Raw genomic sequence first — 26,838 nt, 5'->3', positions numbered from 1 at the left:
AATTTGGCTCACTTGCCCTTTCTAAATTTCAGTGTTCCTGATAAATTTTAAAACAATTAAAATTTTACACCCTGAATGCCCTTGGACCAGAGCTTGTTGGCTGCTTGCCTGTACAGAATGTTGAAGGGAGAAAGGTTGAAGAAAAATTCAGGGAGTAAATGTCCCCCCCCCCCATTATTTTAATACATATTGTGAACCCCTTTGAGCTCTATAAATGAAAAGTGGTGTGTCAGTTTTTAAATCAATAAATGTTAGGAGAACCAGTTTTTGATACCACCTTCATGTATTTAGGTTAACCAGTTTAAAAGTTCAATTTGGCCATAGTTTCAGCTGGTGTAGCTCCGTCTCTAAGCAAATGGAGTTGGCCAAGGCTAGTTTAGGCATTCTAGTAGTAAGGGTGGCAATGGGTAATGCATATTTCACATTCATTGGTGGTGTGCTATTTAGATTTATTGGTCTGTCTTCTGCTGTGTTTCTTCTGCACCCAGGTATTTTCTAGTGTCCAGAGGCTTGCACTGTCTTTCATTGACCTTCATTCTGCTGGAAACATGCTGTTCCGCTCTTGGGTCGCTAGTGTATATTGCTCACCCAACCATGAATTCTGCCTTTGCATGGATTTCAATTTAAATTCTAGTTCTGTCCTTATTGGAAATGGAGATGTCACAGATGTTCTGCCACTCATTTGCCGAAAGATGGAGAGTTTCCTGGAAAAGTGGAACCAGTTTATGTCAGAGAAGCGATCCCAGTACTATTATTTGAATTACTATATGGCAGAACAGTTTGTATACTTGTGCAAGGAGCTTGGCTCAAAGTGCCCCAGTGAGGCTGCCTTAACGATGCTATCATTTATAAAGCACAACTGCAGCAAGCAAGATATCCAGGAGGTCTCCCGCCAAGTATCATCTAAAAAAGCAAAGAGGAATTTTGCCGATTTATTTGGGCCGGTGGCAAGAGAGAAAGAGTTGGCTGTACAACTGGAGTACATCTGGGAGTCATACATGGGAAATATGGGCTCATTCCTTCCAGGCTGCCTGGACATTGAAACCCTTGGCATTTACTTGGCCACCCTGGCAGATCTGGAGAAGAGGAGTGTTATGCGAAAATTGCCACCAGGTCTTCATGCTGGCAGGCCTAACCTCATTCTCTGTCCTCGCTCTGAGGTGTTGGCTTCGGCACTGGCCATCTACATGAACAGTCCTGGGGAGATGCTACCCTCTTACGATGAAGTCCTGCTCTGCACACCACAAACCAGCTATGAACAAGTGGCACTGTTTTTGAGGCGGTGCCTCACTTCAGGCTATAAGGGGGAAAAGATTTACACCTTGCTGTTTGCAGATGAGTTGAGCTATGATGTTGGCTACAGGTCTGAGGAACTTTTCCAGAGTCTTCACTTAAAGCATCAGGATGATTATAAGCTAGTGATTCTCTGCAACTGTGAGAGAGAGCACTGCTATGTCCCTTCTGTCTTCAGCCAGTTCAAAGTTCACATGATCCCTCAGCAGCCCCTGAAGGACATTCAGGGCTACCTTGGGAATCATTACAAAGCAACACAAAGTTCATCGGCTTCTGTCTTCAAGGACCAAATGTGTGTTGGGATTGTAGCTTCTGAGAGAGCTGGAGTAGGTGAGTGAACTAAGTACATCTAGTTTTCCATCTATGTTTCAGAATGCGTAGACTAAAACTTGAGGGTATAAAACATGGTCTGTTGTTTTTCCTTCTGTGATGCTCTTTCAGCTTGTGACTGGAAAGATCAGCACAGGAATAATGAGGGGCAAGGGGCACATTACACAGCAGGCTCAGTGTCTGTCTAAAAGAGTAGTTTTACTTGAACAGTATTTCAGCCTGCTGTTTAGTATTTTTGTCCCAGGCTTAGACATAAATGTTGGAAGGAATAGTACCTCTCTTTACAGAGATAATTCCAAGATGAAAACCAGAGCTTACAGTGCAGGTGGCGGCAGCTGTGACTGGTACATTTTGGGATAAACAGTTAGTACAGCTCTAGCTGAAGACTGTATCCAAGTATTTGTTGGATCAGTTTCTCTCCCTCACCCAGATTCTTCCTACTTGTTGCTCAGCAGAAGCCCATACTATTGAGTGCTCTCAGTTTCAAACCAATCCATTGTGTGCCTGCTGTGCCCATTAATAACTCATATATGTTTTTATTATTAACAATAGGAAAATCTCTCTATGTAAAGAGGCTGCAACAGAAAATGGAAGCAAAACTACATCGCTCTGAAGTGCCATTAAAAACTATTAGGTTGATAGACCCCCACGTGGATGAAGGGAAAGTGCTGAAGTCTCTTCTCCCATACCTGCACCCTAAGTACCAGGAACAGCCTATGATATTTCATTTTGATATCACTTCTTCAGTGAGTATAGCATGGTTTTGGCAGAACTTTGCCTCCTTACCCTACCCCTCACTTAATAAAGTTGGTTGCTATTGGTTGGTTGGCAACTCAGTGAGGAGGAAAATTTCATTTGTCTTTTTAAAATTACTACATTTCTGTATTTTCCTAGGTTCATTCTGGAATTCCAGAATTTCTGTTCAAGCTCTTAGTTTTACAGTACCTGGCAGATATACATGGGAAACTCTGGCTACGGAAACAGTGTCATTTGTATGTTGTAGAAATTCTTCAAACATCTTCATCACCAAGAAAACAAACTAGATCTGTAAGTACCTATGGGTATTGAACTACTATCTCATAAATTGCTAGTTGTTGTTTAGTCGTTTAGTTGTGTCCGACTCTTCGTGACCCCATGGACCAGAGCACGCCAGGTACTCCTGTCTTCCACTGCCTTCCGCACCTACAATCTTCTGATCCGTAGTCAGACGCATTATCCATTGCGCCACTGGCCCTTTCTTCCACTGCCTTCCGCAGTTTGGTCAAACTCATGCTGGCAGCTTCGAGAACACTGTCCAACCATCTCATCCTCTATCGTCCCCTTCTCCTTGTGCCCTCAATCTTTCCCAACATCAGGGTCTTTTCCAGGGAATCTTCTCTTCTCATGAGGTGGTCAAAGTATAGGAGCCTCAGCTTCTGGATCTGTCCTTCCAGTGATCACTCAGGGCTGATTTCCTTCAAAATGGATAGGTTTGATCTTCTTGCAGTCCATGGGACTTTCGAGTCTCCTCCATCACCATAATTCAAAAGCATCAATTCTTCGGCTATCAGCCTTCTTTATGGTCCAGCTGTCACTTCCATGCATCACTACTGGGAAAACCATAGCTTTAACTATACGGACCTTTGTTGGCAAGGTGATGTCTCTGCTTTTTAAGATGCTGTCTAGGTTTGTCATTGCTTTTCTCCCAAGAAGCAGGCGTCTTTTAATTTTGTGACTGCTGTCACCATCTGCAGTGATCATGGAACCCAAGAAAGTAAAATCTCTCACTGCCTCCATTTCAGGACACTGACAAACTGGAACGGGTCCAGAGGAGGGCAACCAAAATGGTCAAAGGCCTGGAAACGATGCCTTATGAGGAACGGCTAAGGGAGCTGGGCCTGTTTAGCCTGGAGAAGAGGAGGTTAAGGGGTGATATGATAGCCATGTTCAAATATATTAAAGGATGTCACATAGAGGAGGGAGAAAGGTTGTTTTCTGCTGCTCCAGAGAAGCGGACACGGAGCAATGGTTCCAAACTACAAGAAAAAAGATTCCACCTAAACATTAGGAGGAACTTCCTGACAGTGAGAGCTGTTCGACAGTGGAATTTGCTGCCAAGGAGTGTGGTGGAGTCTCCTTCTTTGGAGGTCTTTAAGCAGAGGCATATGTCAGGAGTGCTCTGATGGTGTTTCCTGCTTGGCAGGGGGTTGGACTCGATGGCCCTTGTGGTCTCTTCCAACTCTATGATTCTATGATTCTTCCCCTTCTATTTGCCAGGATGTGATGGGACCAGGGGCCATGATCTAAGTTTTTTTGATGTTGAGCTTCAGACCATATTTTGCGCTCTCCTCTTTCACCCTCATTAACAGGTTCTTTAATTCCTCCTCACTTTCTGCCATCAAGGTTGTGTCATCTACATATCTGAGGTTGTTGATATTTCTTCCGGCAATCTTTATTCCGGCTTGGGATTCATCCAGCCCAGCCTTTTGCATGATGAATTCCGCATATTAGTTAAATAAGCATGGAGACAATATACAGCCTTGTCGTACTCCTTTCCCAATTTTGAACCAATCAGTTGTTCCATATCCAGTTCTAATTGTAGCTTCTTGTCCCACATAGAGATTTCTCAGGAGACAGATGAGGTGATCAGGCACTCCCATTTCTTTAAGAACTTTCCATAGTTTGCTGTGGTCGACACAGTCAAAGGCTTTTGCATAGTCAATGAAGCAGAAGTACAGTGGTGCCCCGAAAGATGAACGCCTCGAAGACGGAAAATCCGCTAGATGAAAGGGTTTTCCGTTTTGGAGGCGCTTCGCTAAACGAATTTCTCTATGGGGTTGCTTCGCAAGACGAAAAAAATCTTGCGAGTTCCCACGGGTTTTTTTCGCTTTTTTCGCCCTTTTCCTAAGCGCTAAGCCGCTTAACAGCTGATCCACTGATAAGCCGCCTCTCAGCTGATCGCTAAAAGCCGCTAGACTGCTAATAGCGCTAATCCGCTAAGCTGTCAATGGGCTTGCTTCGCAAGACGAAAAAACCACTAGACGAAGAGAATCGCGGAACGGATTCTTTTCGTCTTGCGAGGCACCACTGTTGATGTCTTTCTGGAACTCTCTAGCTTTCTCCATAATCCAGCGCATGTTTGTAATTTGGTCTCTGGTTCCTCTGCCCCTTCGAAATCCAGCTTGCACTTCTGGGAGTTCTCAGTCCACATACTGCTTAAGCCTGCCTTGTAGAATTTTAAGCATAACCTTGCTAGCGTGTGAAATGAGTGCAATTGTGCGGTAGTTGGAGCATTCTTTGGCATTGCCCTTCTTTGGGATTGGGATGTAGACTGACCTTCTCTAATCCTCTGGCCACTTCTGAGTTCTCCAAATTTGCTGGCATATTGAGTGTAGCACCTTAACAGCATCATCTTTTAAAATTTTAAATAGTTCAGCTGGAATATCATCACTTCCACTGGCCTTGTTATTAGCAATGCTTTCTAAGGCCCATTTGACTTCACTCTCCAGGATGTCTGGCTCAAGGTCAGCAACCACACTACCTGGGGTGTACGAGACAGCCATATTTTTCTGGTATAATTCCTCTGTGTATTCTTGCCACCTCTTCTTGATGTCTTCTGCTTCTGTTAGGTCCTTACTACTTTTGTCCTTTATTATGTAATCTCTGTACGAAATGTTCCTTTCATATCTCCAATTTTCTTGAACAGATCTCTGGTTTTTCCCATTGTATTGTTTTCCTCTATTTCTTTGCATTGCTCATTTAAGAAGGCCTTCTTGTCTCTCCTTGCTATTTTTTGGAAATCTGCATTCAATTTCCTGTATCTTTCACTATCTCCCTTGCATTTTGCTTGCCTTCTCTCCCCCGCTATTTGTAAGGCCTCGTTCGACAGCCACTTTGCTTTCTTGCATTTCCTTTTCATTGGGATGGTTTTTGTTGCTGCCTCCTGTATAATGGACAGGCACTCTGTCCATCAACTCTAAATCCTTAAACCTGTTCCTCACTTCCACTGTGTATTCATAAGGGACTTGATTTAGATTGTATCTTACCCGGCCCAGTGGTTTTTCCTACTTTCTTCAGTTTAAGCTTGAATTTTGCTATAAGAAGCTGATGATCTGAGCCACAGTCAGCTCCAGGTCTTGTTTTTGCTGACTGTATAGAGCTTCTCCATCTTTGGCTGCAGAGAATATAATCAATCTGATTTCGATGCTGCCCATCAGGTGATGTCCATGTGTAGAGTCGTCTCTTGTGTTGTTGGAAAAGAGTGTTTGTGATGACCAGCTTGTTCTCTTGACGAAACTCTATTAGCCTTTGCCCTGCGTCGTTTTGAACACCAAGGCCAAACTTGCCAGTTGTTCCTTTTATCTCTTGACTCCCTACTTTAGCATTCCAATCCCCTATAATGAGAAGAACATCCTTATTTGGTGTCATTTCTATAAGGTGTTGTAAGTCTTCATAGAATTGGTCAATTTCAGTTTCTTCAGCACCAGTAGTTGGTGCATAAACCTGGATTACTGTGATGTTAAAAGGTCTGCCTTGTATTTGTATCGAGATCATTCTATCATTTTTGATATTGCATCCCAGTACAGCTTTCGCCACTCTTTTGTTGACTATGAAGGCCACTCCATTTCTTTTACGAGATTCTTGCCCACAGTAGTAGATATGATGGTCATCCAAGCTGAATTCACCCGTTCCCATCCATTTTAGTTTACTGATGCCTAGGATGTCAATATTTATTCTTGCCATCTCATTTTTGACCACATCCAACTTACCAAGGTTCATGGTACTTACATGGTTCTTTGCTAGTACACCACTGAAAAACCCTATTGCAAAGCTCCCATTTTTAATGAGTTTAATGATTTCTAACATAATCATGTATTTGTGGAATGTTGATATTAAAATTGTATGTGTGCTAAGATAACTGATATTTTTTTAATTATCCAGGAAAAAAGATTGAATGAGAAGCAGTATTAACTCATCAGTTTAAAAGTTTAAAAGCTGTGGAAAAATTATCAAAACCAATAGATAGATAGACAGATAGTATGAGTGACCAAGATGTGTGATATTGGGATAACCTTTCCCTTCTGTCTCTCTCTCTCTCTCTCTCTCTCTCTCTCTCTCTCTCTCTTAAAAAAAGTATTTTCCAGGACTGAAGTACAACTTCATGGATGTGTTCCCCAAAGTAACCTGCAGATCTCCCAAGGAAGTCCTAGAAATGGACATGCAGAAGAATCTGTCCTATGATTGCTCAGACCCAGGTATAGATCAGGAAGTGTTCCGTAGCGAAGCCTTTCAGAGACCCTACCAGTACTTGAGAAGATCTAGCAGAGGAGATTGTCTTGACACATTCCAGTATAAAGAAGGCTCTGTTGAAGGGACACCAGCAGAGTGCCTGCAGATGCTCCTGATCCATTGTGGAGTGATAGATCCTTCCTGGTCAGAACTGAGAAACTTTGCTTGGTTTTTGAACCTTCAACTGAGAAATTGTGAAACATCGGTGTTCTGTAATGCTGCTTTTGTCAAAGACACTTTACATGGCTTCAAAAATTTCGTGGTCACATTTATGATTTTAATGGCAAAGGATTTTGCTACACCATCTCTAAACATTTCTGATGAAAGCCCCGGGAATCAGTCTTTTGACATGGAAGGAGTCACAGAAGAAGATCTTGCTCCATTTCGTATTCGGAAGAAGTGGGAGTCAGAACCCCACCCATATATATTTTTCAATGCGGATTCTGTATCTATGACATTCATTGGCTTTCATCTCCAACCCAGCGCTAATGGTGGTATTGATGCCATCAATCCCTTGAATGGGAGTGTCATCAAGAGAAATGTAATGACAGCTCAGCTATACCAGGGGTTGTGCCTTCAGAGAGTTCCATTCAACATTAATTTTGATGCACTGCCCAGACATGACAAAATTGAGAAACTTTGCATGGTTTTAGGAATACAGTGGCCAATTGATCCTGATGATACGTATGAGCTCACAACAGACAATATGCTAAAGATCCTTGCCATTGAAATGCGATTCAGGTGTGGTATTCCTGTTGTCCTCATGGGAGAAACTGGCTGTGGAAAAACCAGGCTAATAAAATTCCTGTGTGAACTACGTAGGAGCGGCGCTGATGCCGATAACATGAAGCTTGTCAAAGTCCATGGAGGCACCACAGCAGATGCAATCTATGCCAAAGTCAGGGAAGCAGAAGACATTGCTATTGACAATAAACAACAATACGAGTTTGACACCATCCTGTTTTTTGATGAAGCCAACACCACTGAAGCTGTCAGCAGCATCAAGGAAGTCTTGTGTGATCGCACAGTTGAAGGACAGCCTTTGGTCCACAACTCAGGTTTGCAAATCATAGCTGCATGCAATCCTTATCGCAAGCATACAGGGGAAATGATTCAGCGCTTGGAATCGGCTGGCTTAGGCTACCGTGTCAAAGCAGAGGAGACCAAGGAAAAGCTTGGCTCCATTCCTCTTAGGCAACTGGTATACCGTGTCCATGCGCTCCCTCCTAGCATGATCCCTCTAGTGTGGGATTTTGGACAGTTGAACAACGTTACTGAAAAACTCTATATACAGCAGATTGTGCAAAGACTTACTAGGTCAATACCAATGTCTGACGTTGAGCTCCAGTTAATAACAGATGTGCTTTTTGAGTCTCAGACGTATATGAGGCAAAGGAATGATGAATGCTGCTTTATCAGCCTCAGGGATGTGGAACGCTGTGTGGAAGTCTTCAAGTGGTTCCACAGCCACAGTGAACTACTAATGAAACATCTGGAGAAGCAAGTTGCAGAGAGGAAGGCAGCTAAAGGTTTTGTCCAGCGAGACCCAGTCCTTTGGTCCTTGGTACTTTCAGTGGGTGTTTGCTACCATGCTTCCCTGGAAAGGAAAAAGGAGTACCGCAGAGTCATCAGCACCATCCTTCCAGAGCCATATGATGATGAAAAGGGAATCCTTGAAGAAATTGGCTTAGTTCAGGATCTCTTCTTGAGTGACCTACCTCTGAGGGAAACAATCGCCAAGAACTTAGCACTGAAGGAAAATGTTTTTATGATGGTTATCTGCATTGAACTTAAAATCCCCTTGTTTCTCATTGGCAAGCCTGGCAGTTCCAAATCTCTTGCCAAAACGATTGTGGCTGATGCCATGCAAGGCCAAGCAGCATATACTGAGCTTTATAAAGAACTGAAGCAAATCCATTTGGTGTCCTTTCAGTGCAGCCCACACTCTACGCCTGAGGGAATCATCAACACTTTCAAGCATTGTGCTCGCTTCCAAGAAGGAAAGAACCTAAAGGAGTATGTCTCTGTGGTGGTGTTAGATGAAATTGGCTTGGCTGAAGACTCCCCCAAAATGCCTCTGAAGACCCTTCACCCGCTCTTGGAAGATGGCTGTGTTGATGATGATCCACTCCCTCATAAAAAAGTTGGCTTCATTGGGATCTCTAACTGGGCGCTGGATCCAGCTAAGATGAATCGAGGCATCTTTGTATCCCGTGGAGAACCAAACAAGAAGGAACTCATAGAAAGTGCAAAGGGTATCTGCTCTTCAGAACGCGCCGTCCTGCACAAAGTTGACCGTTTCTTTCCCATCTTTGCAAGTGCTTATGAGGAAATTTGCAAGACCCAAGGCAAGGAGTTCTTTGGGTTGCGTGATTATTACAGTCTCATAAAAATGGTGTTTGCTTTAACCAAAAAACTGAAAAGAGAGCCAGCTCCCCATGAACTAGCAGAGATAGTTCTCCGTAATTTCAGTGGCAAAGAAGGTGTTGAGGCCTTGAACATTTTTATGTCTAGGTTCTCAGAAAAAGGAGATGTCATCCGTGAGGACATTGGTACAATTGATCTAGTTCAGCAGAACATTTACAGTGACTATGAGGATGGTGAATGCCGTTACCTGCTGGTGTTGACGGAAAATTATGCAGCCCTCCAGATCCTGCAGCAGGCTTTTTTCAAAGGTACACAGCAGCCAGAAATTATTTTTGGTTCCAGTTTTCCCAAAGACCAGGAATACACCCAGATCTGCAGAAACATCAACCGAGTGAAGATCTGTATGGAGACAGGGCAGATGGTCATTCTTCTCAACCTGCAGAATCTGTATGAAAGCCTCTACGATGCCCTCAACCAGTATTACGTTCAACTTGCTGGTCAAAAGTATGTTGACTTGGGCTTGGGGACCCATCGAGTGAAATGCAGAGTGCACCCTAAGTTCCGTTTGATTGTCATTGAGGAGAAAGAGGTGGTCTACAAACATTTCCCCATCCCGTTGATCAACAGGCTTGAAAAGCACTACCTAGACATCAATACCGTGTTGGACAAGAGGCAAAGAGACACTGTGGAAGAATTGAAGAAATGGGTGGGCAGCTTCACAGCAGCTGAAACTGAAAAATACTTTATGGGCCAGCAGAAATATACACCTTCTGATGTCTTTGTTGGCTACCATCCTGACACCTGTGCCTCAGTTGTCTTGCAGGTGACTGAGAAGCTGAAAATGGATGCTTCCCCTCAGGAACTGATGCGAAAAGTACAAGAAGAAGCCAAGTTGGTCCTGTTAAACTGTGCAACGCCCGATTCTGTAGTCCGCCTTGGTGATTCACGACTGGGTTCCTTTCTGGCAGATGACTTGGCCAAGGTATACTTTCAGCAGCAACATCACACTTCGCTTGCAGAGTTCCTTCATGCTTGTCTTGAGACAGAGTCTAGGGGTCACACAACCTTTATTGAGGTGAGTTCTGAAATACTTCTTTGTTCTTTTTTTAATACATTAGGAATTTTGCTCTCCTGAGATGGCATCAGAACTTTAATAATTCTAGACTACACATGGGAGCATATGGATCAGAAAATATATTTCTCTTCACCTTGGAGATCATTATTCTATATTGTCAGAAAATGTTAAGTCAAAAGTCTGGTCTGAGCTATATTTTACTGGTTGTACAAAGGTTCAATATATTCCTCATGGGTAAAAGTGAAGCAGCCATTGCCAGGTGTACCTTCATTAAATTGTCCATCAAGCAGTATTTACAGCAAGGTAAAATGTAGCTACTGGTCCAGTTCAGGTGTAATGGCGATATACGGTTTGTAAAGAGAATGTGCTACAGCAAGCCTTGGGCTTGTGTGTGAATGAGAAGGGAGGAGAGAATGCAAATCTAAAGTATACTGTAGATGCCTCTCATAACAGCAAACCAAGTTGTATTGTTTTATCTGATCTTATTCAATATGAAACAGTGAATATCTTGCTATCCGCTTCGCCATGGGTGTTCCATGTGCCAGAAACATTTTGAAATTAAAAATTCAAGCAGCAGATACAGGTGGCAGGTGATACAATTAATTTTGCTTTTTTGGCAACTCAGATGCCAGCATTCTTGGTGTCTCATATGTGGCCAGAGATCTAGAGAATCCAAATAAGATTTATTTTGCCCATGTTTGTTGGTGGAATGATTTCCTAGTGCTTCCTTTGGCAGTGGAAGGACTGTCCAAGAAATTAGCAACGTCTAGACTGCTTGTCAGGGTAAAAAGTAAGGCATCTAAATACTACTCAGCAGATTATACCTTCTCCTTCAAACAGGAGTTGCATTTCTTTTTTCCTCTCTGCCTCCCTTTTAATTTTATTTTCATTCCCATCATGATCTAATAGAATTTTTGTTGTCAAATAGGTTGTAGTAGTTGACAACCAAGTTTTTGGGATTTGTTCTAACAGAAATGTTGGGTTCTTGATTGCTGTCAGCATCACTCAGTTCCTAAGAGCAACTCAAGGTCCTCCTTAGTGTATGTGGTGCTGGTGGGGCTAAGCTTAATTTTATTGGACATTAGACTACCATGCAATATTGCTTCATTTTGTTTCAAAAGGGTTTGCTGTGTGCAGTTGTGCAAAAATCTTAAAAGGCTTTGTAAATCTCTGACAGAGAAATCTCATATTTTTCTTTACCGTTTCAGGTTACAACTTTCTCTAGACTCCTGACTGCGGCAGACACAGAGACTTTGAAGACAGAACTATGGGACAATGTAGGCATTCCAAAAGTTCTTTTCTTGCAACAGTTTGACACAGAACATTCCTTTTTGAAAGAAATTCGGTGAGTGGCTTGCGTTTCTCGGTCCACTTGGTTTGTAGACCACATTGAAGATGGCAGTAACAGAATTTTTGAGTGAAACAGATGGGTAGAGAATAAGCATGGGCTTGTGGTAGCATTTAAGGTTATGTTATAGATTCAGATTGCTGGGGTGGATGGAAGTTGATATTTATTTATCTATCACCCACCCTTCACCCTAAGGTGCCGTGGTGTGTGACAACATTAAAAACAACATATAGTCATAAAAAGTGGGACCTAAAAATATACAAGAGTTGGGTCTTCAGCATTGTCTGGAAGCTGTAGAATGAAGGTACCAGACACACATCTGTGGGGAGGGAGTTCATAGCTTAGGGGCAGCCTTTCCCAGGCTACCACCACCACCCCAAACCTACCAAGAGGACCCCCTCTGCCAACCTCAGACCTGAGATGGTATATAGAGAAGGAGGTGGTCTTTCAGATATTGGAAGTCTGGGTTCTGTACTGTTGTGTGTGGTGATCCACTCTGTGCCTGAAATACAATACCCTTTTAACCATTCTTGTGACATCTGTTGTTTTCTCCCAGGAATTCTCTTTCTGTTGCGCCTGGAACTAAAATACTGATTATTCAGACTGACTTTGAAAACGGATCTCTCAGTGCCCAGATTGTTGCCTCAGCCAAGTATGTTGCATAGCATGTGTTGTATTTTCCAGCTTCTTTATTAGAGCAGCATTGAACTCATGGCTAACAGTTACCACAATCTTTTTCAAGGTCTACCCTTTTCAAGGTCTAATAAAACACTTGGGGAAAGTGTGAGGGAAGACAAGCTTTTGTGTGAAGCTATATGAATATAGTGGACATTTAAAACTTGGTGTTAGGATGGGGTGGAGAAGTAAGCCTTGTAAGTGTTGCTATAATGAGATGTGATTAGGCAGTAGTGTCCTCTGTACTGCCGCTTGAAATTGCCGACAAGTGTTTCCTTTCCCTTACAGATACTCAGCTGTTAATGAAATTAACAAAATAGATCTGTGTGAAGCCTCAGTGTTTGTGCTCTTCATCACTAAGCTATCTCGCATTGAAGGAGGAAGTTCCTATGTGGGATTTCATGGAGGTAGGACTGCACGACTGGTGCAATGGGATGTAGAATAAATATGAGGTTTTCAGTGAGTTTGGAATGCTGTTGCAACTCGGAATAAATACCTGATATCAGCGCAAATAGAGAAGAAAATAGGGCTATTTTGTGAAGTATCAAATTGAGGTCCAAATTGAATCTTGTGGCCAGGACACTTCTCTAATAAATGCAATATTTGCTGTCTTTTGCTTTCTTTTGAAAACAATACAAAGAGAGCAGACGGGGTTAAAGGATGCCCATACTGTGAATACCTTTTGATGAAGGATGGTATATAAGTCTAATAAATAAGAAATCAGTATTATTGAGCCTTTAGGTAGTTAGGCACATCCCTATCTGTCCTGCACTGGATTTTTCTTTTCTTGAGATCATCATCAGTTTTTATTTGTATGCCACCTTTCTACAGTTAAAAAAACAATGCTCAAGGTGGCTTACAGCATAACAAGATTTACATAATTTAAAAAGTCATAAACAAAAAATAAACCACATAAAAAATACACAACCAAATGGGAAACAATTTCCACATAAATCAAAATCTAAAACTAAGAATAAAGCATTAATATCACAGTTTAAAATGACATAGGTAAAAAATAACAGCAATTTAAACAAAAACAAAACAAAATGGAGCCCTCTCTGCCCAGCAGCAGCAGCCCTTTATAGAGCCCTAGGCCAGGTGGTGAGTGGCAGGACTGGAGCCCTCAGGCTCTGAGCAGGGGAGTCCTCCTAGGTGGTAGCTGCAGCAGCAGTTCTTATAGGCCTGTCAGTGGCAGGACTGGGGCCCTCAGGCGCTGAGCCATGATAACTTCACGGCAGTAGTCACAGAAAGTATTTCTGTCTATTGCTAGGAATGTGGCAGTCTGTGCACATTGATGATCTAAGGAGATCCAAGGATATGGTTTCTGATGTAACTTCCCTGAGGAACATAACCCTCAGCCAGCTGTTTTATGAAGACACGGGAAAGTCTGCACAAAAACGTGAGTGTAAGAATTTCAATAAGTAATGTAGCATTAACTTCTGACAACCTGTAGTCATTCCCGGTTTCCTTAATTTTATCAGTGAGCAAATTCCAACCCTATGCAATCTTCTGTATTATTTTCAGCCATGATTATGGCAAAGGAAGAAGAACAAGATGAGGAGATGGATGTAGTATCAGCAGCACCCAAAACAGAAAGATTGGCTGTAAGTTTCAATGTATCTCCCTTTAATTATTTTATTTGGCTACATTTGAAAAGAGAGGGTGCTTCCCCTCCCCCCTTATTCATGCTGAGGACAAATCAAAATCCCAGAGGTATTATTGTACTTGTTCTCTGTTATGGCTTCCCCTCCATCCCCCCCCCCAAATGGTATGGGAGTCTGCATATCCCCAAATTTTCTCAGGTGTAGTGAGGAAACATCTAATAAGCATGGATTATGCTTCCTCATACCAGAGGTTGGGTTCCTTTCCCTGTTTTCCTGGGCTTCAGCCCTTCTCCCGTCTGCTCTGCTATCTTTGCATGTTTTCTGCCCCCACCCCCCAGCCTTCTTTGCCTTTTTTCTTGCTCCCCTTATTGTCCATTTCTGCTCTCTCGCCTGTACATTGTTTCTGTGGCTTTCCTGAACAAACAGGCAGATCTGTAGTAAAAATGACTACCCATGTTAGAGTGGTGAAAACTTAAGGGGTGGGAATTCTGGCTGCTGCTGCTGCTGCTGCCATGAAGCCTCCAAAAGCCAGTCTCTCCAGAACATGTGTTCCTCTGAGCACAGGGATCGCTCTGGCCTACCATTCCAATTGATCCCTAAGGGAAAGTCTTCCTCATCACAGAGGAACAGGTTGGCTACCTCCAAACTCTAGACACTAAACAATTAGTTAGGGCCCATTTCAGCCAGCTTCCACCTCTGGGCTTCTACTGAGCCTCTCAAAGACAGTGGTGAATGGTATCGCCTCAAGGGCCTCTTCTCTCCCTAAGAACTAACAAACCTTGTGATCATCCTCTGGGGTCCTTCTTTGTGTGTCTCCTCCATGAGAGGTCTGGAGGGTAGCAACATGAGAGCAGGCCTTTTCTGCAGTGGCTCCCCGTTTGTGGAATTCTCTCCCCAGGGAGGCTTGCCTGGCACCTTTGTTACATACAGTATATTTAGGTACTGGGCAAAAACATTCCTCTTCTCCTAGGCCTTTGGCTTATTAGCTAATTTATGGCCTTTTAAATTGTCTGTGTTTGGGTGGGGGCAGGTTATTGTTTTTGTTTGCTACTATGTTATGTGTTGTAAACAGCCCTGTGATCCTCGGATGAAGGGCAGTATAGAAATTTAATGAATAAATAATCACAAAGTCTGCAGATGTCCCTTGTTAGCACTGAGAGTAAGCCCAGCATTTTCCTGGTGGCCGTCATTTTGTTAGCCTCACTATCATCTGTTTACCAGATAAAAAAATTCCTTCCAGTAGCACCTTAAAGACCAACTAAGTTAGTTCTAGGTATGAGCTTTCGTGTGCATGCACACTTCTTCAGATACTTTGGTATCTGAAGAAGTGTGCATGCACACGAAAGCTCATACCTAGAACTAACTTAGTTGGTCTTTAAGTTGCTACTGGAAGGAATTTTTTTATTTTGTTTTGACTATAGCAGACCAACACGGCTACCTATCTATATCTGTTTACCAGAACATTGCAGGAGCTCCTTTTTAGTGTCTCCATGCTTCTGTACTCAATTCTTGCTCTCCCCTCTGCTCCCAGCACTAAGCCTATTATTGGACTGATAAAACATAGATCCCATGCTGGGTCTTGTCTTAAACACTCCAAAGAGATCAAGGACACCAATTATCGCAAGTGGAGTAGATCTCCAATGCAGGAAGTGGGTTCTTCTCACTACTCCACCATAACAAAACAAGTACTTATTGGTTTTTGTCAATAGGACCTTGCTGTGCTATCCCTTTTCCTTGCTTTTATGACTGCTCTTCTCCAGGCAGATAAATATGCTGATTGCTGGCTGCAGGGGAGATCTTGTATCTTTGTCTCCTGTACTGGCCAGCAAGCAAGAGAAGTCATCACAGGCAGAAAGCTCTTGCTTACATCAGTTCCCCTTTTCAGAGAAGAAATGTGCACCAGCTTAGTCTGTGTTGCTTCACAATATTAATAGGTTCTCTTTCTCTACTCCTGGAAAGCCCAAAATCTTGGACACCACTGTTCTTCTGAGGAGCTGCGTGCAAAGTGCTGTGGGGATGCTAAGAGACCCAAATGAGAGTTCCAGCCGCAGCACCAGGAGAATTGAAATTCTCCTTAGCCTTCTTTCTGAGGAAAGTGATTTGAAAGGTATGAATGACTAGGAGCATTTAGTTTTGTAAAGTGGAAGGCTTTCTGGTGCAAGCCCCTCCCAGAATATGTTCACACAATCTTTTTCCACAGAGCATGAGGTAACAGGGTTCTCATGTGCTATCAAGCACAGAATTATGTGCAGTGTAGAGAGAGAAAAAGATAGAAGTTTCTCGCTATGTCGTAATACTAGGACCTGGGGCCATCCAATGAAGCTGAATGTTTGGAGATAAAAATAAAAATAATTAGTACTTCAGTCCATGTATAGTTAACTTGTGGAATTTGCTTGCCACCACAAGATATGGCAATAAGGCAAAATCATATCAGTTTGCTTCCATCTTGCCAAGATAACAGCTGTAGTTTACTGTCACCTAGTCTAGTTTCTAAACACCAGTGCAGCACATTTGCAACCTCTCCTACTTCATGCTGAGCATTCTGTAGATTCACCATACTCGAAACTCTCCACTCATCCCCAGATGACGTCTTGCAACAATTTTATATAGATAATACAGGGTGAGTCCGTTAAAAGAGGCCCGGTGGAATATGTGTACTCTGTATCCACAGGGCCTCTTTTAAAGGACTCACCCTGTATATTTGTAATTTCATAGTTGACAGTCAAGCACTGCAGAAGATTGTGAAACCTTAACTGGTGTTGATGATAAAATCGGACTAAATTAGCTATCGGTCCAATAGAAATAGATACCTTTTGTTTTGTCTTCAACACTTGAAATCTAGCCTTAAAGAATACCGGTTAGCACACTTTCTGCTATTTTTCAGCTTCCTTCCTGAAGATAACAAAGAATCGCCTCTTAACCCTTTTGAGAAAGCAAGAGGAGAACTCTTACATCATGAAAGAGTGGGTACTTCGAGAGGCATCGAACCTCAATGCCCTCCAAGAAGCAGGAACTTTCAGGTATGCACAGTAGCTTAAACTAGTCGTATTTCAGCAATCTAAAAACATAGACCAGTATCTAAAGCGTACACTTCTCTTTAAGATGGTTCCATGCACTCAGAGGAATTATAAATTTATTCTTCCAGCTGTGGCCCCACAAGCTACATTTGATACTTCTCCAGAGGGTCCCCTTGAGCTTTGGGAACAACTTTTCAGATGGGTTTAAGAGCTGCAGAATCAGGGTGGTGTTAAGAGTTTGGTAAATATATTGCAGTGGTATGCAGAGTGAAATAATCTAGTAAAACAGCTGGTTGAAAGGAGAACTAAAACAAGGTTTATTAGTCATGACAAAGTCATTCCGAGTACAGGCTTTAAAGGTAAAGGGACCCCTGACCATTAGGTCCAGTCACAAACGACTCTGGGGTTGCACGCTCATCTCGCTTTATTGGCCGAGGGAGCTGGCATACAGCTTCCGGGTCATGTGGCCAGCATGACTAAACCGCTTCTGGCGAATCAGAGCAGCACACGGAAACGCCGTTTACCTTCCCGCCGGAGTGGTACCTATTTATCTACTTGCACTTTGACGTGCTTTCGAACTGCTAGGTTGGCAGGAGCAGAGACCAAGCAACAGGAGCTCACCCCATTGCAGGGATTCGAACCGCCGACCTTCTGATTGGCAAGCTCTAGGCTCTGTGGTTTAGCCCACAGCGCCACCCACATCCCCATGTACAGGCTTTGCATGTGGCCAAAAGTAGTGTCACTAGCACATGCTAACTCACACAGGGCTTATCCACATCTCCCTATTCCTTACCTCTTTCCTCCAGGAAAACCTGTGGTTTAGCACTGAATTGGAACAAACAGCAATCAGGTTTTCCACGAATTCTTAAAGACAGTCTTAGGGTCCCATGCCTAAGAAAGCACAGAACAAGTGGAAATGTGGGCGAGTCCTGAATCTGTTTTGAGCAAATGTAATTCGGAGAAAAAACAAGAAGGAAATAAAAGTCTCAAATGAAGTAATCTGTTTCACCAACAAGTGGTTACTAAAAAAGAATGAGCAGGGGAAGAATAAATTGTCATTTTGTCTATTTCCCTCACCATTACCACAATGGTTCAGGTAACTTGCTGCAAAGCATTGTTGCTTTATTCCCAGCAGGTGGAGGGTCTGAAAGTCTCCCATGTTTTGTTTTTGTTTTCTGCAGTCAACTGCAGTATTACAGCTAGTTAAATATCCTGGCTGTTTGGAGTTCAGAGCATTTACATGTGTAGCTGGTGCAAGATGGGAACCAAAACTCTTAATAAAGCTGGGTGATGTTGTATTCTGCAGTAATAGCTCTGTGGGCCAATAATGTTTGGCTGTCTTTCAAAGTTTCTGCCTCTTCTTCAGGTGGTAACATTCCTTATGTAAATAGTATAAACTTTGCTTCAAAACCATGGTTCACAGTTGGAAAGGTGCTTTCAAAAGAAGAAAGATGTATATATGCAAGTCAAAAAAAGGCTTGCTTTTTCTTTATAACATTCTCCCTTGAGATTTTCAGTCTTTTCAGAATGCTCCTGAAAGCGTGTATGGTTGTGTCTGAGCTTAATTTCTTAATATTGGGTATTCTTTCCCCCCCCCCCTCCTTTATCTCTCTTGAAACTTGCAGGCACACCTTGTGGAAGCGGGTGCAGAGTGCAGTTATACCATTTCTGGCCTATATGGTGTCTATCCTAGACAGAGACGGCAACTTGGACCTGCTGGTTAGACCAGAAACAGAAAGTTGTGTGAAAGCTCTGTGGATGTTCATCTTCAATGATCTCAATCTTCTGAACATCCCTTACATTATGAGTGAGAAAAGGTAAGTGGCACAACCAAGGTAGCAATGATTGCTGGTGAATTGATTTGTTGTTAAATGTGAATGGTGAATGTGATTTGGACTCACATGTGAAGGAATATTTTGAAAGCTGTTTGGCAACTATGTATGCCATTAGAAGGCCATGACAGTTTGGCTTCCCATTTCTCAGTAGGTTTGGCTTACAGCAGAACTCTTTAATACCTAGGTTATATCACATACTTCTAGCCTAGACAGGAGAACCTTGCTGCAAATTGGAATACTGTCTCCTCCACTTCCAGGAGCTTCTCCCATTTTGTCTTCTTGTCTGTCCTAGCAGAAGTCCTCCTTTTTTCCTCCACCCTTTGAAAAATTTAATCCTCTTTGCTCCTAAACTTGTTGGGGTTTTTCCGCTATTCTACCCTGGGGTCTAAATCCAAAACCCTGGCCATGAAAAAAGTAATAGTCTATCTTGAAATCTAGGCAGTAAATGATCTTCTCTCCCATGAGACTTGGGTGAGTGAGCTGGGTGGACCTGATCTTACCCAGCTGCTCCCATACAGGTCCTTAGTATAATACCAGGCTAGTCAGGATGTGTGTGTGTGTGTGTGTGTGTGTGTGTGTGTGTGTAGGGGTTGTGAATTGCTATCCTGTGGGACCAATAGAGAGTTCCCCAGACCTGTAGTATGGTATCCTTTTATTCCATGTGTTAATTATAGTGTCTCTGAAATGCATCCACTACATTCATTCATTCATTCATCCATCCATCCTTATGGAATAAGTTATTGAGGCAGCCCTCATACTAATTATATCCTGTAATCCATTCATTCTGCATTCATTGTTTCTTTTTCTATATAAACAGATTGCATTTTACATGCACCTTGATTAAAGGCTGGCCTTATGATCTATTTTTCGTGTTTTTTTAATAGTAATGATTAATAGATTAAAGAAAAGTAAAAGTAAGTTTCCCGGCTTGGTAACGGAATTTTACCAACTTTCTGATTGATTTTGCATGTTTCTTGCCCAGCTCCCAATCCAAGACAATTCTGGTGGAGAATTACTTTCAGGTATTTACAGATGCTGGCAATGAAATACCCTTCAGCTGGAGGATAAAGGATTTTTTGGAAGACCTTTGGGTTCAAGCCCCATATGTCATTGGTGATGAAGGTGAGAATGCAGGGATGACATTGAAACTGGTGTCACTCATAGGAACATTTAGATAAATATGTCAAATGGATCTGAAGGCAATAATGAGGCACCATCCCTTTTTGATGTTTGTTCTGGTGTTCAGCTGCTGTCCTCTATGGTTTTGTTTGCCAAAAGAAACCCCCAAACGAACATTTTTCTGTTTTTCTGAAATTCCCCCCGGGCTCTGTTTTCCCCATTGGAATCCTGTTCACAAATTCTCCCTTTGTAGAGAAGGTGATTGAGAGGGCGGTGGCACAACAATTGCAAGTGCTCTTGGATGAAACATGATCTTGACCCATTTCAATCTGCATTCAGGCCTGATTATGTGACTTGATTTGGTCTTGGTCATCCTAATTGATGACCTTTATCAGAAGGAGGACAGGGGAGTGCAACCCTATATTCTTATTTGATCTTTCAGTGGCTTTTGGTTCTGCTTATGCAAGTTTTTAGTCCCTGAGCATTTTCTGTTTATAATTGCTTTTATAGGCATATCCTAAAGTATACAGACAAATGTTCCTGCTGAAAATTTACTGCATATCCAAGAATGTCCTGGATTTATGTCCAGGACATGACAATCCTAGACTTGCTAGCTGCTAAGAGCATTGCTTTGGGACTAAAGGAGTGATTTGGGCCACATTTCTGGTGCAATGTCAAATTTTCCATTTCTCAGTAGTTACCAAAAAAGGGGGGGCCTGGTGAGAGACTTCTTCATAAATGACAAACAGCTTTCAATGTTTTGGGTTATGAGGCTTACAAAGTAAAGGGTCATCATACTTTTAACTTTTGAAATAGGGCCATTGCCACTGCTGCATGGTATTTCTGGGAGATATTTATTTATGGAAGCATTTATATACTGCCCTATCATAAAATATCAGGACATTTTAAACAATATAAAAACAAAATGCCATCAAAAAGCAATACAAAACAACCTTTAAAATGACTGGCAAATCAAGAAGATTCATGTCTATTGGCATAAAGAGATACTATGGCATTTAAAATTCCCATCTAATCTAGTTTCCTCCCATTGTACTCCTGACCTGCAGGCCATGCGGAGAAGTTTGTAGGACTCTTTCAGAAGACACCACTGGGGCAGCATATTGCTGGTCTCTCTGCTGAAGAAAGAAACATTATTTTCCACTGTTTTATCAGAGACTATATCCGTCTGATAATGCATGTGGCCTCTCCGAAGGAGCTAAATGTGAGTATACCAGTAAGGGATGTTGAGCTGCTTGGAAGAAAGCATGTGTCAGTTACTACGTTCACAATTTGTGTGCTGTAGCATCTTCAAGAAATGGTATTGCTGGTACAGTGGTACCTCGCAAGACGAATGCCTCGTAAGACGAAAACGAGTTTTTCGTTTTTTAAGTTGCTTTGCAAGACGGATTTCCCTATGGGCTTGCTTCGCAAGATGAAAACGTCTTACAAGTTTGTTTCCTTTTTCTTGAAACCATGCATTCAGGGGGTGCAGTTGCGACGACTTTGAGGAGCAACTCATAGCACGCGGTGTGGTAGCCTTTTTTGAGGTTTTTGGTGATTTTTGAAGCTTTTCGCAAGACGAAAAAACTCGCAGAACGAATTAATTTCGTCTTGCGAGGTACCACTGTAGTTGTCTTTCATAAATATAAGTCTGCTTTGTCAAGATACTGGAAGCATTAACCACCAGAATTACCTACCAACAAGGTTTCCCTGTAAGTACCAAGCTATTTTTAAAACAAAAACCTAACCTAAATAAGAGATTATAACCCTTGTAACACTGAGATTGTTAGCACATTTATCTAATAACCATTTGGTTATTAAGAAAAAAACACAAAAGCAACTTTGAAGAAATTAGATTATTTCAAACGGATATGTGATTACTATAAGAATTCACTTATGTATAAAGACTTGTTGTTCAATTTCCAGTTGCTGCAGACAGCTCTCTTATCATGCATAGAGGAAATGAAGGCATCCTCGCCCAGTGTGGAGGAGGAGGTGCTGCCCATCTCCTGGATCCATCTTGGCTACCATCAGTTTAGTAGTCGTCTGCAAAACCTTTCCAGGATTCTTGCTGTGAACCCTGAGGTGCTCAATGCTCTCACTGAACATATTGAGAAAGGAGGCAGCCTCTTGCATCGCCAAATGGTAGGAGTGATATTTGCTAGCTGTAACATTTTAGAAAAAAACACAGCCTCTGATGTACATGGTATTCTTCCGTTGCTTTTCTAAAGTATTAGGAGAAACTATACTGCCTTTAAGGAGAGATACTAAACATCACACAAGGCTTTAACACGTCCGTTTCTGCTATACTCCTTATAACAAAGCTAATCAACAAAGCTGCCCTCCAGCTTTTGTTGGGCTCCGACTCAAATTAGCCTCAACCAGCATTGCCTCTCGCAGGGATGATGGGAGTTGCAGTCCCAACAACATCTGGAGGGCATCCCATTGAGCACCTCTGTCCTAACAGTGTATCTGCCCTACTGTGAGAACACAAAGATCTTCTATGAGCTTGTGAACCAAATGATTTCTACATAATTGCAGTGCCAAACAGCAGTGCAATCAATCTGTTGTGGACATGTGTACAGTGAGCATATTCCACAACTCTCCTGAGATGTCTGTGGAAGATAAGATTAGAGATTATGCATGGGGGATTATGCAAATACTCCCAAGGCAGAATTACGGTGAAAATTGCTGGACTGAGAGCAATAAGGTGAAATTGAATAGTAAGTGTAAAATTCTATGGAAGGAAGAAAATACAGGTGTTAAAGGTTGGGTGATGGAATGTGCCCTATTTAGAATAGAGGGTAAAGCAGGACATTTGTTTTAAAAGAAATAGATGGGATAAACAGAAATGAAACCAACTATGCACACTACAGAAGTGTCATTACGTGTTTATGAAACTGGTATCGTCATAGTTCTTCTCAAGTTCTGATGCCAGCTTACTCAAGGGAGAGGGATATTTATTTTCTGTAACTTGCTTAGTTAAGGGGGCATACAGCCTTACTAGTGTCTGAAGCGAATGTATTTTTCTTTACTATCCATGTCTGTATTAAAGCCCTGTTCATGCCTGATTGCTTAGGTTTTGGATGTGCTTGCCGCAATTGCTTGTACTGAGATGTTGGAAGAAAAACTGCTGAACTGCAAATCTCAAACATGGCTCCAGCAGGTGAAGAAGCTTCAAATGCCAATTGAACTTGTGTGTACAGCAAACTACTTTCAAAGCAATGAGAGCCAATGTGACCAGCTGCTCCAGGAAGTCAGGTAGGTCTGAGAGGCAAAATATGAATTTAAAAGTATAGTAATGTTTTCCTTGAGATTAATTGAATATGACATTGTCACTTGGTTACATTGTTGTTTCACCCATTTCATTTTTGAACTGTTGTGGTAGTCACCCATTCACAGGATTGTTGCGGAGATCACGGCCACCTTGAGCTGCTTGGAGAAAAAGGTGGGATATAAATGCAATAAATAGTAAAAGTAAAATGCTATTATGAAATCTACAAAGGAATATGGAATGAAAAAAATTACAGTAGTCAAGTGGCTCTGTGAGCCTCCGAATTGAAGCTCAGTGGAACAGATGTAACTGTTAAGTAAAAGAATAGTAAATGGAGAGGCTGTGCATCTGTGCTGCTGCACTCACTTGAGTACTGGCCCTCTCCTTAGTTACATTTTACTAGTGGGTTGCTAGTCTTTTCCAAATCAAGTCTTCAGTGCCACTGAATTTTATGACATGCTCTGCAAAAGGCAATCATGATCCCTTCTTATACAGCAGGAGTCATCCCTCAACCCAGTCATCTGGTACTTTCTTCCTACTTTCTTGTCCCCCGCCCCCCCCCCCCCATATATATGCCATAACTCACATTTCTCTTTGAAACAGGAGCCGATGGAATCGGGTTTTCTCAGTCTCTCTCTTTGTGGAACACGTGCTGCTTGGAGCAGAAAAGGCGATCCCAGAGATGGTGGATCTGATAAAGCAATACACCATAAGGCTTGGAAAGGCAAGGACCCTTTTTGCATTTGGAGGGAAACATCACTTTAAGAAACACCCTTTGCTTATTTGGCTGGCCATAAGCAAGTTAAATATGTACCAGTTTTATTTCAGCACTCAGAACTTTCTTTTCTGTTCATAGGTAGAATGGCACTTCCAATTTGTAAGACAGAAACCGCAATAAGCATAGTGCCTCAAATGCCTAAAAAAGAGATAGGTTTTAATCTGTTAAATGTCGATGCTAGGCAGGCCTCACGGGAGGACATTCTATAGCTGGGGAGGGGTTGTGTACACATAATACTTGTAAAGCACAGTAGAAATGCATTCTTTCCATCAAAGAATTCTAGGTACTGTGGTTTGTTAAAGGTTTATGGGAACTGTAACCCTGTGAGTGGTAGACTGCAGTGTCCAGAATTCTTTTAGGGGAAGTGTGTTTCAAAACCTCTTTAAAGGTATAGTGTGTCCACATCTTAAGTCTTATTGAACTTGGCCCTTCTGCAAAGACATGTATCATTGCTGTAGTAAAAATAATGCAATAAAGTCAGTTGGAGTAGCTTATTTGGCTAGCTTGTTAAACCCACTTAGAACAAATGCATGTCCTGCTATTGCAGTTACCATAGCGATAAATGTGCAGACTCCTGTGGTTACTGCATTGTTTGCCTACATTTGAGGGTCTCTTCCCATTCACATTGTTTTTATTCTTTTCAGTGTTTCCAGTGGAATTCTGACATCAAGACTCTTAACACATTCACTGCAGTGATGAAAGTGCTGTGCGACTGCAAGGATGAAATCAGTTCAGCATTTTGCAAGTAAAGCTTTTGGGATGAGTGTGTGAGGAGGGCTGGGGGAAAGGCAGTTTGTGGGGAAGCAGTGGGATATAAGTTAAATGTGAAAGGAGAAAGATAAAAAAAATGACATGAGGTGAACTGAAATCTTTTGAGAGCTGTGGGAGTTTGAGAGGGGGAAAATTAAATTAAAGGCCTTATTTGTTTGGCATCTCTGGGTGAGCAGATTTTGCCTAAAATGGGATGACTGACTCATAACACCTCCAGAACCAATGTCTATACTTATTGATTAAAACTAAACTATGGAACTCCCTGCAAGAAAAAAATTACGGTGATGAAGAGTCTAGTGATTTCCAAAGAGGAGTTAGATACAGTGGTACCTTGGTTGTCAAACTTAATCTGTTCTGGGAGTCCGTTTGACTCCTGGAACTGTTTGACAACCAAGGTGCGACTTTCAACTGGCTGTAGGAACTTCTTGCACTCAATTGGAAGCCGTGACGGACATTCGGCTTCCGAAAATCATTCAAAAACCGGAACACTCACTTCTGGGTTTTCGACATTTGAGGCCGAAAAGTTCGGCAACTAAGCTGTTCGAAAACCAAGGTTTCACTGTGTTGGCAGAAAATTTTGTCAGCAATTGACACGTGATTACACCAAATTTCACCTTTTTATGACTTGCAGCCCCTACGCTAGCATTTTGTGATTGTGGGGGCAGGCAGGGCTCAGTAATTTTCAGTTCTCTCAAATGGACCCTGAAAGGGGAAGGGTATAAAGTTTGAGCATCCCTGACTTCAGCAATGGGCTCTACAATTAAATATATGATCACATTAACTGTGGCTCTTGAATTCACAGGTATGGCTTAAGACCGTGTCCAATATGTATGGGAGATCCCAAGGACCCAGTGAACCTACCTTGTGATCACGTATATTGCCACAGTTGTATCAAACAGTGGCTGGTGGCAGGACAGATGTCCTGTCCGCTTTGCCTGGTTGAACTACCAGAAAAATATTCTATTGAAGTATCCAAGGAGCTCAGGTAATGCCTTCTTCTGATTAACAATCTATAATACTGGTAATGATTTAGAGACACTGGCCTTAATTTCTGAGGACTTAATATAACCCACTAGCTATGCACATCTTAGCATTTACACGTGTGTTTTGTGGTGCAAGATGCGGAGTTGACCAGATATGTAATGGCTTGTGCATTTTCTTCACAGTATTTGCATAGAAAAAAACACCCAGTTCCGTAAGTTTTGCAACAGTTTTTTCATAGACCTGGTTTCTACTATGTGCTTCAAAGACAATGAACCCCCAGAAAAAGCTGTGATCCAGATGCTACTGAATTTCCTGTTTTTCCATACAAAGCCTTTGAGAGGTACGTGCACAAGATCTTTTATCAGCTGTCTTGTCTTGAATAAATAGACTTTCCCATGTCTTTATGCAGTGTTTTATTACTTCTTTAGGAAACCCCAGGGTGCATACAAAATCTCTGTCCCCTTTTAACGATGTGGTAGATAAAACTCCTGTAATTCGTTCTGTCGTGCTAAAGTTGCTTCTAAAATACAGGTAAGGACTTTCAATTGGGACTTTCAACTACCCTGCTTCTTCTTCAGCGTTTATCCCACTGATGCATGTTTTCGTTAAATTGAAGTCCTTGTGGTTCTTTCCTGGCTTCAGCTATTGCTTTTCAGAAACTCTTGCTGGCTCTTACCTCGGCTCTGTTGTACAACTGAAATGCATACTTCTGACAGTGGAAATCTTTCATTTTGAATAAGGAGAGTTTTCTCTGTTTCTATAGCTTCAACGATGTGAAAGTCCATGTACAAAATTATTTATCAGAAGTAGAATCAAGCGGCATCCTAGACAAAGATGATAAAACAAAAGTGTATGTGCTATTTGTCAACTGCCTTGAAGTAAGTATACTTTCCAGTTTCCTTGTTTACTTTGCAGGGGTGACCTGGCCCAGAGGTAGAATCTTAGGTCATTCCAGAATCTTAACTTTTCAGAGACATGGAAGAGATAGTATAGAACAATCATTGCCTGCTGCACATGTGTACTGGAAGGAAATAGACTAGATCAGAAGGTACTTGCAATTAGATTTAGTCATTTGAAGTTGACTTCTGTGGCGCAAACAG

General features: G+C 42.0%; 2 protein-coding genes across 2 annotated transcripts in view; one reads left to right on the top strand and one right to left on the bottom strand.

Moving 5' to 3' along the window:
- Nucleotides 1-26,838, bottom strand: part of LOC307209943 (uncharacterized protein) — a 501,253-nt gene that overhangs the window by 220,250 nt on the left and 254,165 nt on the right. The window lies entirely within an intron of this gene.
- LOC307210116 (E3 ubiquitin-protein ligase RNF213-like) overlaps nucleotides 1-26,838 on the top strand; it is a 91,238-nt gene that overhangs the window by 43,247 nt on the left and 21,153 nt on the right. The window contains exons 26-47 of the mRNA XM_079965738.1: nucleotides 489-1,623; nucleotides 2,176-2,369; nucleotides 2,518-2,670; nucleotides 6,737-10,333; nucleotides 11,542-11,678; nucleotides 12,238-12,333; nucleotides 12,645-12,763; nucleotides 13,627-13,755; nucleotides 13,881-13,960; nucleotides 15,920-16,067; nucleotides 16,845-16,980; nucleotides 18,603-18,794; nucleotides 19,795-19,934; nucleotides 20,999-21,153; nucleotides 21,858-22,076; nucleotides 23,011-23,192; nucleotides 23,809-23,929; nucleotides 24,628-24,728; nucleotides 25,557-25,739; nucleotides 25,921-26,078; nucleotides 26,167-26,269; nucleotides 26,502-26,616. Of these exons, the coding sequence (XP_079821864.1) occupies nucleotides 489-1,623; nucleotides 2,176-2,369; nucleotides 2,518-2,670; nucleotides 6,737-10,333; nucleotides 11,542-11,678; nucleotides 12,238-12,333; nucleotides 12,645-12,763; nucleotides 13,627-13,755; nucleotides 13,881-13,960; nucleotides 15,920-16,067; nucleotides 16,845-16,980; nucleotides 18,603-18,794; nucleotides 19,795-19,934; nucleotides 20,999-21,153; nucleotides 21,858-22,076; nucleotides 23,011-23,192; nucleotides 23,809-23,929; nucleotides 24,628-24,728; nucleotides 25,557-25,739; nucleotides 25,921-26,078; nucleotides 26,167-26,269; nucleotides 26,502-26,616 (7,593 nt within the window). The remainder of the gene's footprint in view (nucleotides 1-488; nucleotides 1,624-2,175; nucleotides 2,370-2,517; nucleotides 2,671-6,736; nucleotides 10,334-11,541; nucleotides 11,679-12,237; nucleotides 12,334-12,644; nucleotides 12,764-13,626; nucleotides 13,756-13,880; nucleotides 13,961-15,919; nucleotides 16,068-16,844; nucleotides 16,981-18,602; nucleotides 18,795-19,794; nucleotides 19,935-20,998; nucleotides 21,154-21,857; nucleotides 22,077-23,010; nucleotides 23,193-23,808; nucleotides 23,930-24,627; nucleotides 24,729-25,556; nucleotides 25,740-25,920; nucleotides 26,079-26,166; nucleotides 26,270-26,501; nucleotides 26,617-26,838) is intronic.

This window comes from Podarcis cretensis, assembly GCF_951804945.1.
Source record: "Podarcis cretensis genome assembly, chromosome: 2".
NCBI classification, from domain to species: Eukaryota; Metazoa; Chordata; class Lepidosauria; order Squamata; family Lacertidae; genus Podarcis; species Podarcis cretensis.
The sequence above is the reverse complement of the archived record's forward strand: the minus strand, read 5'-3'. Positions and strand labels throughout refer to the sequence as shown.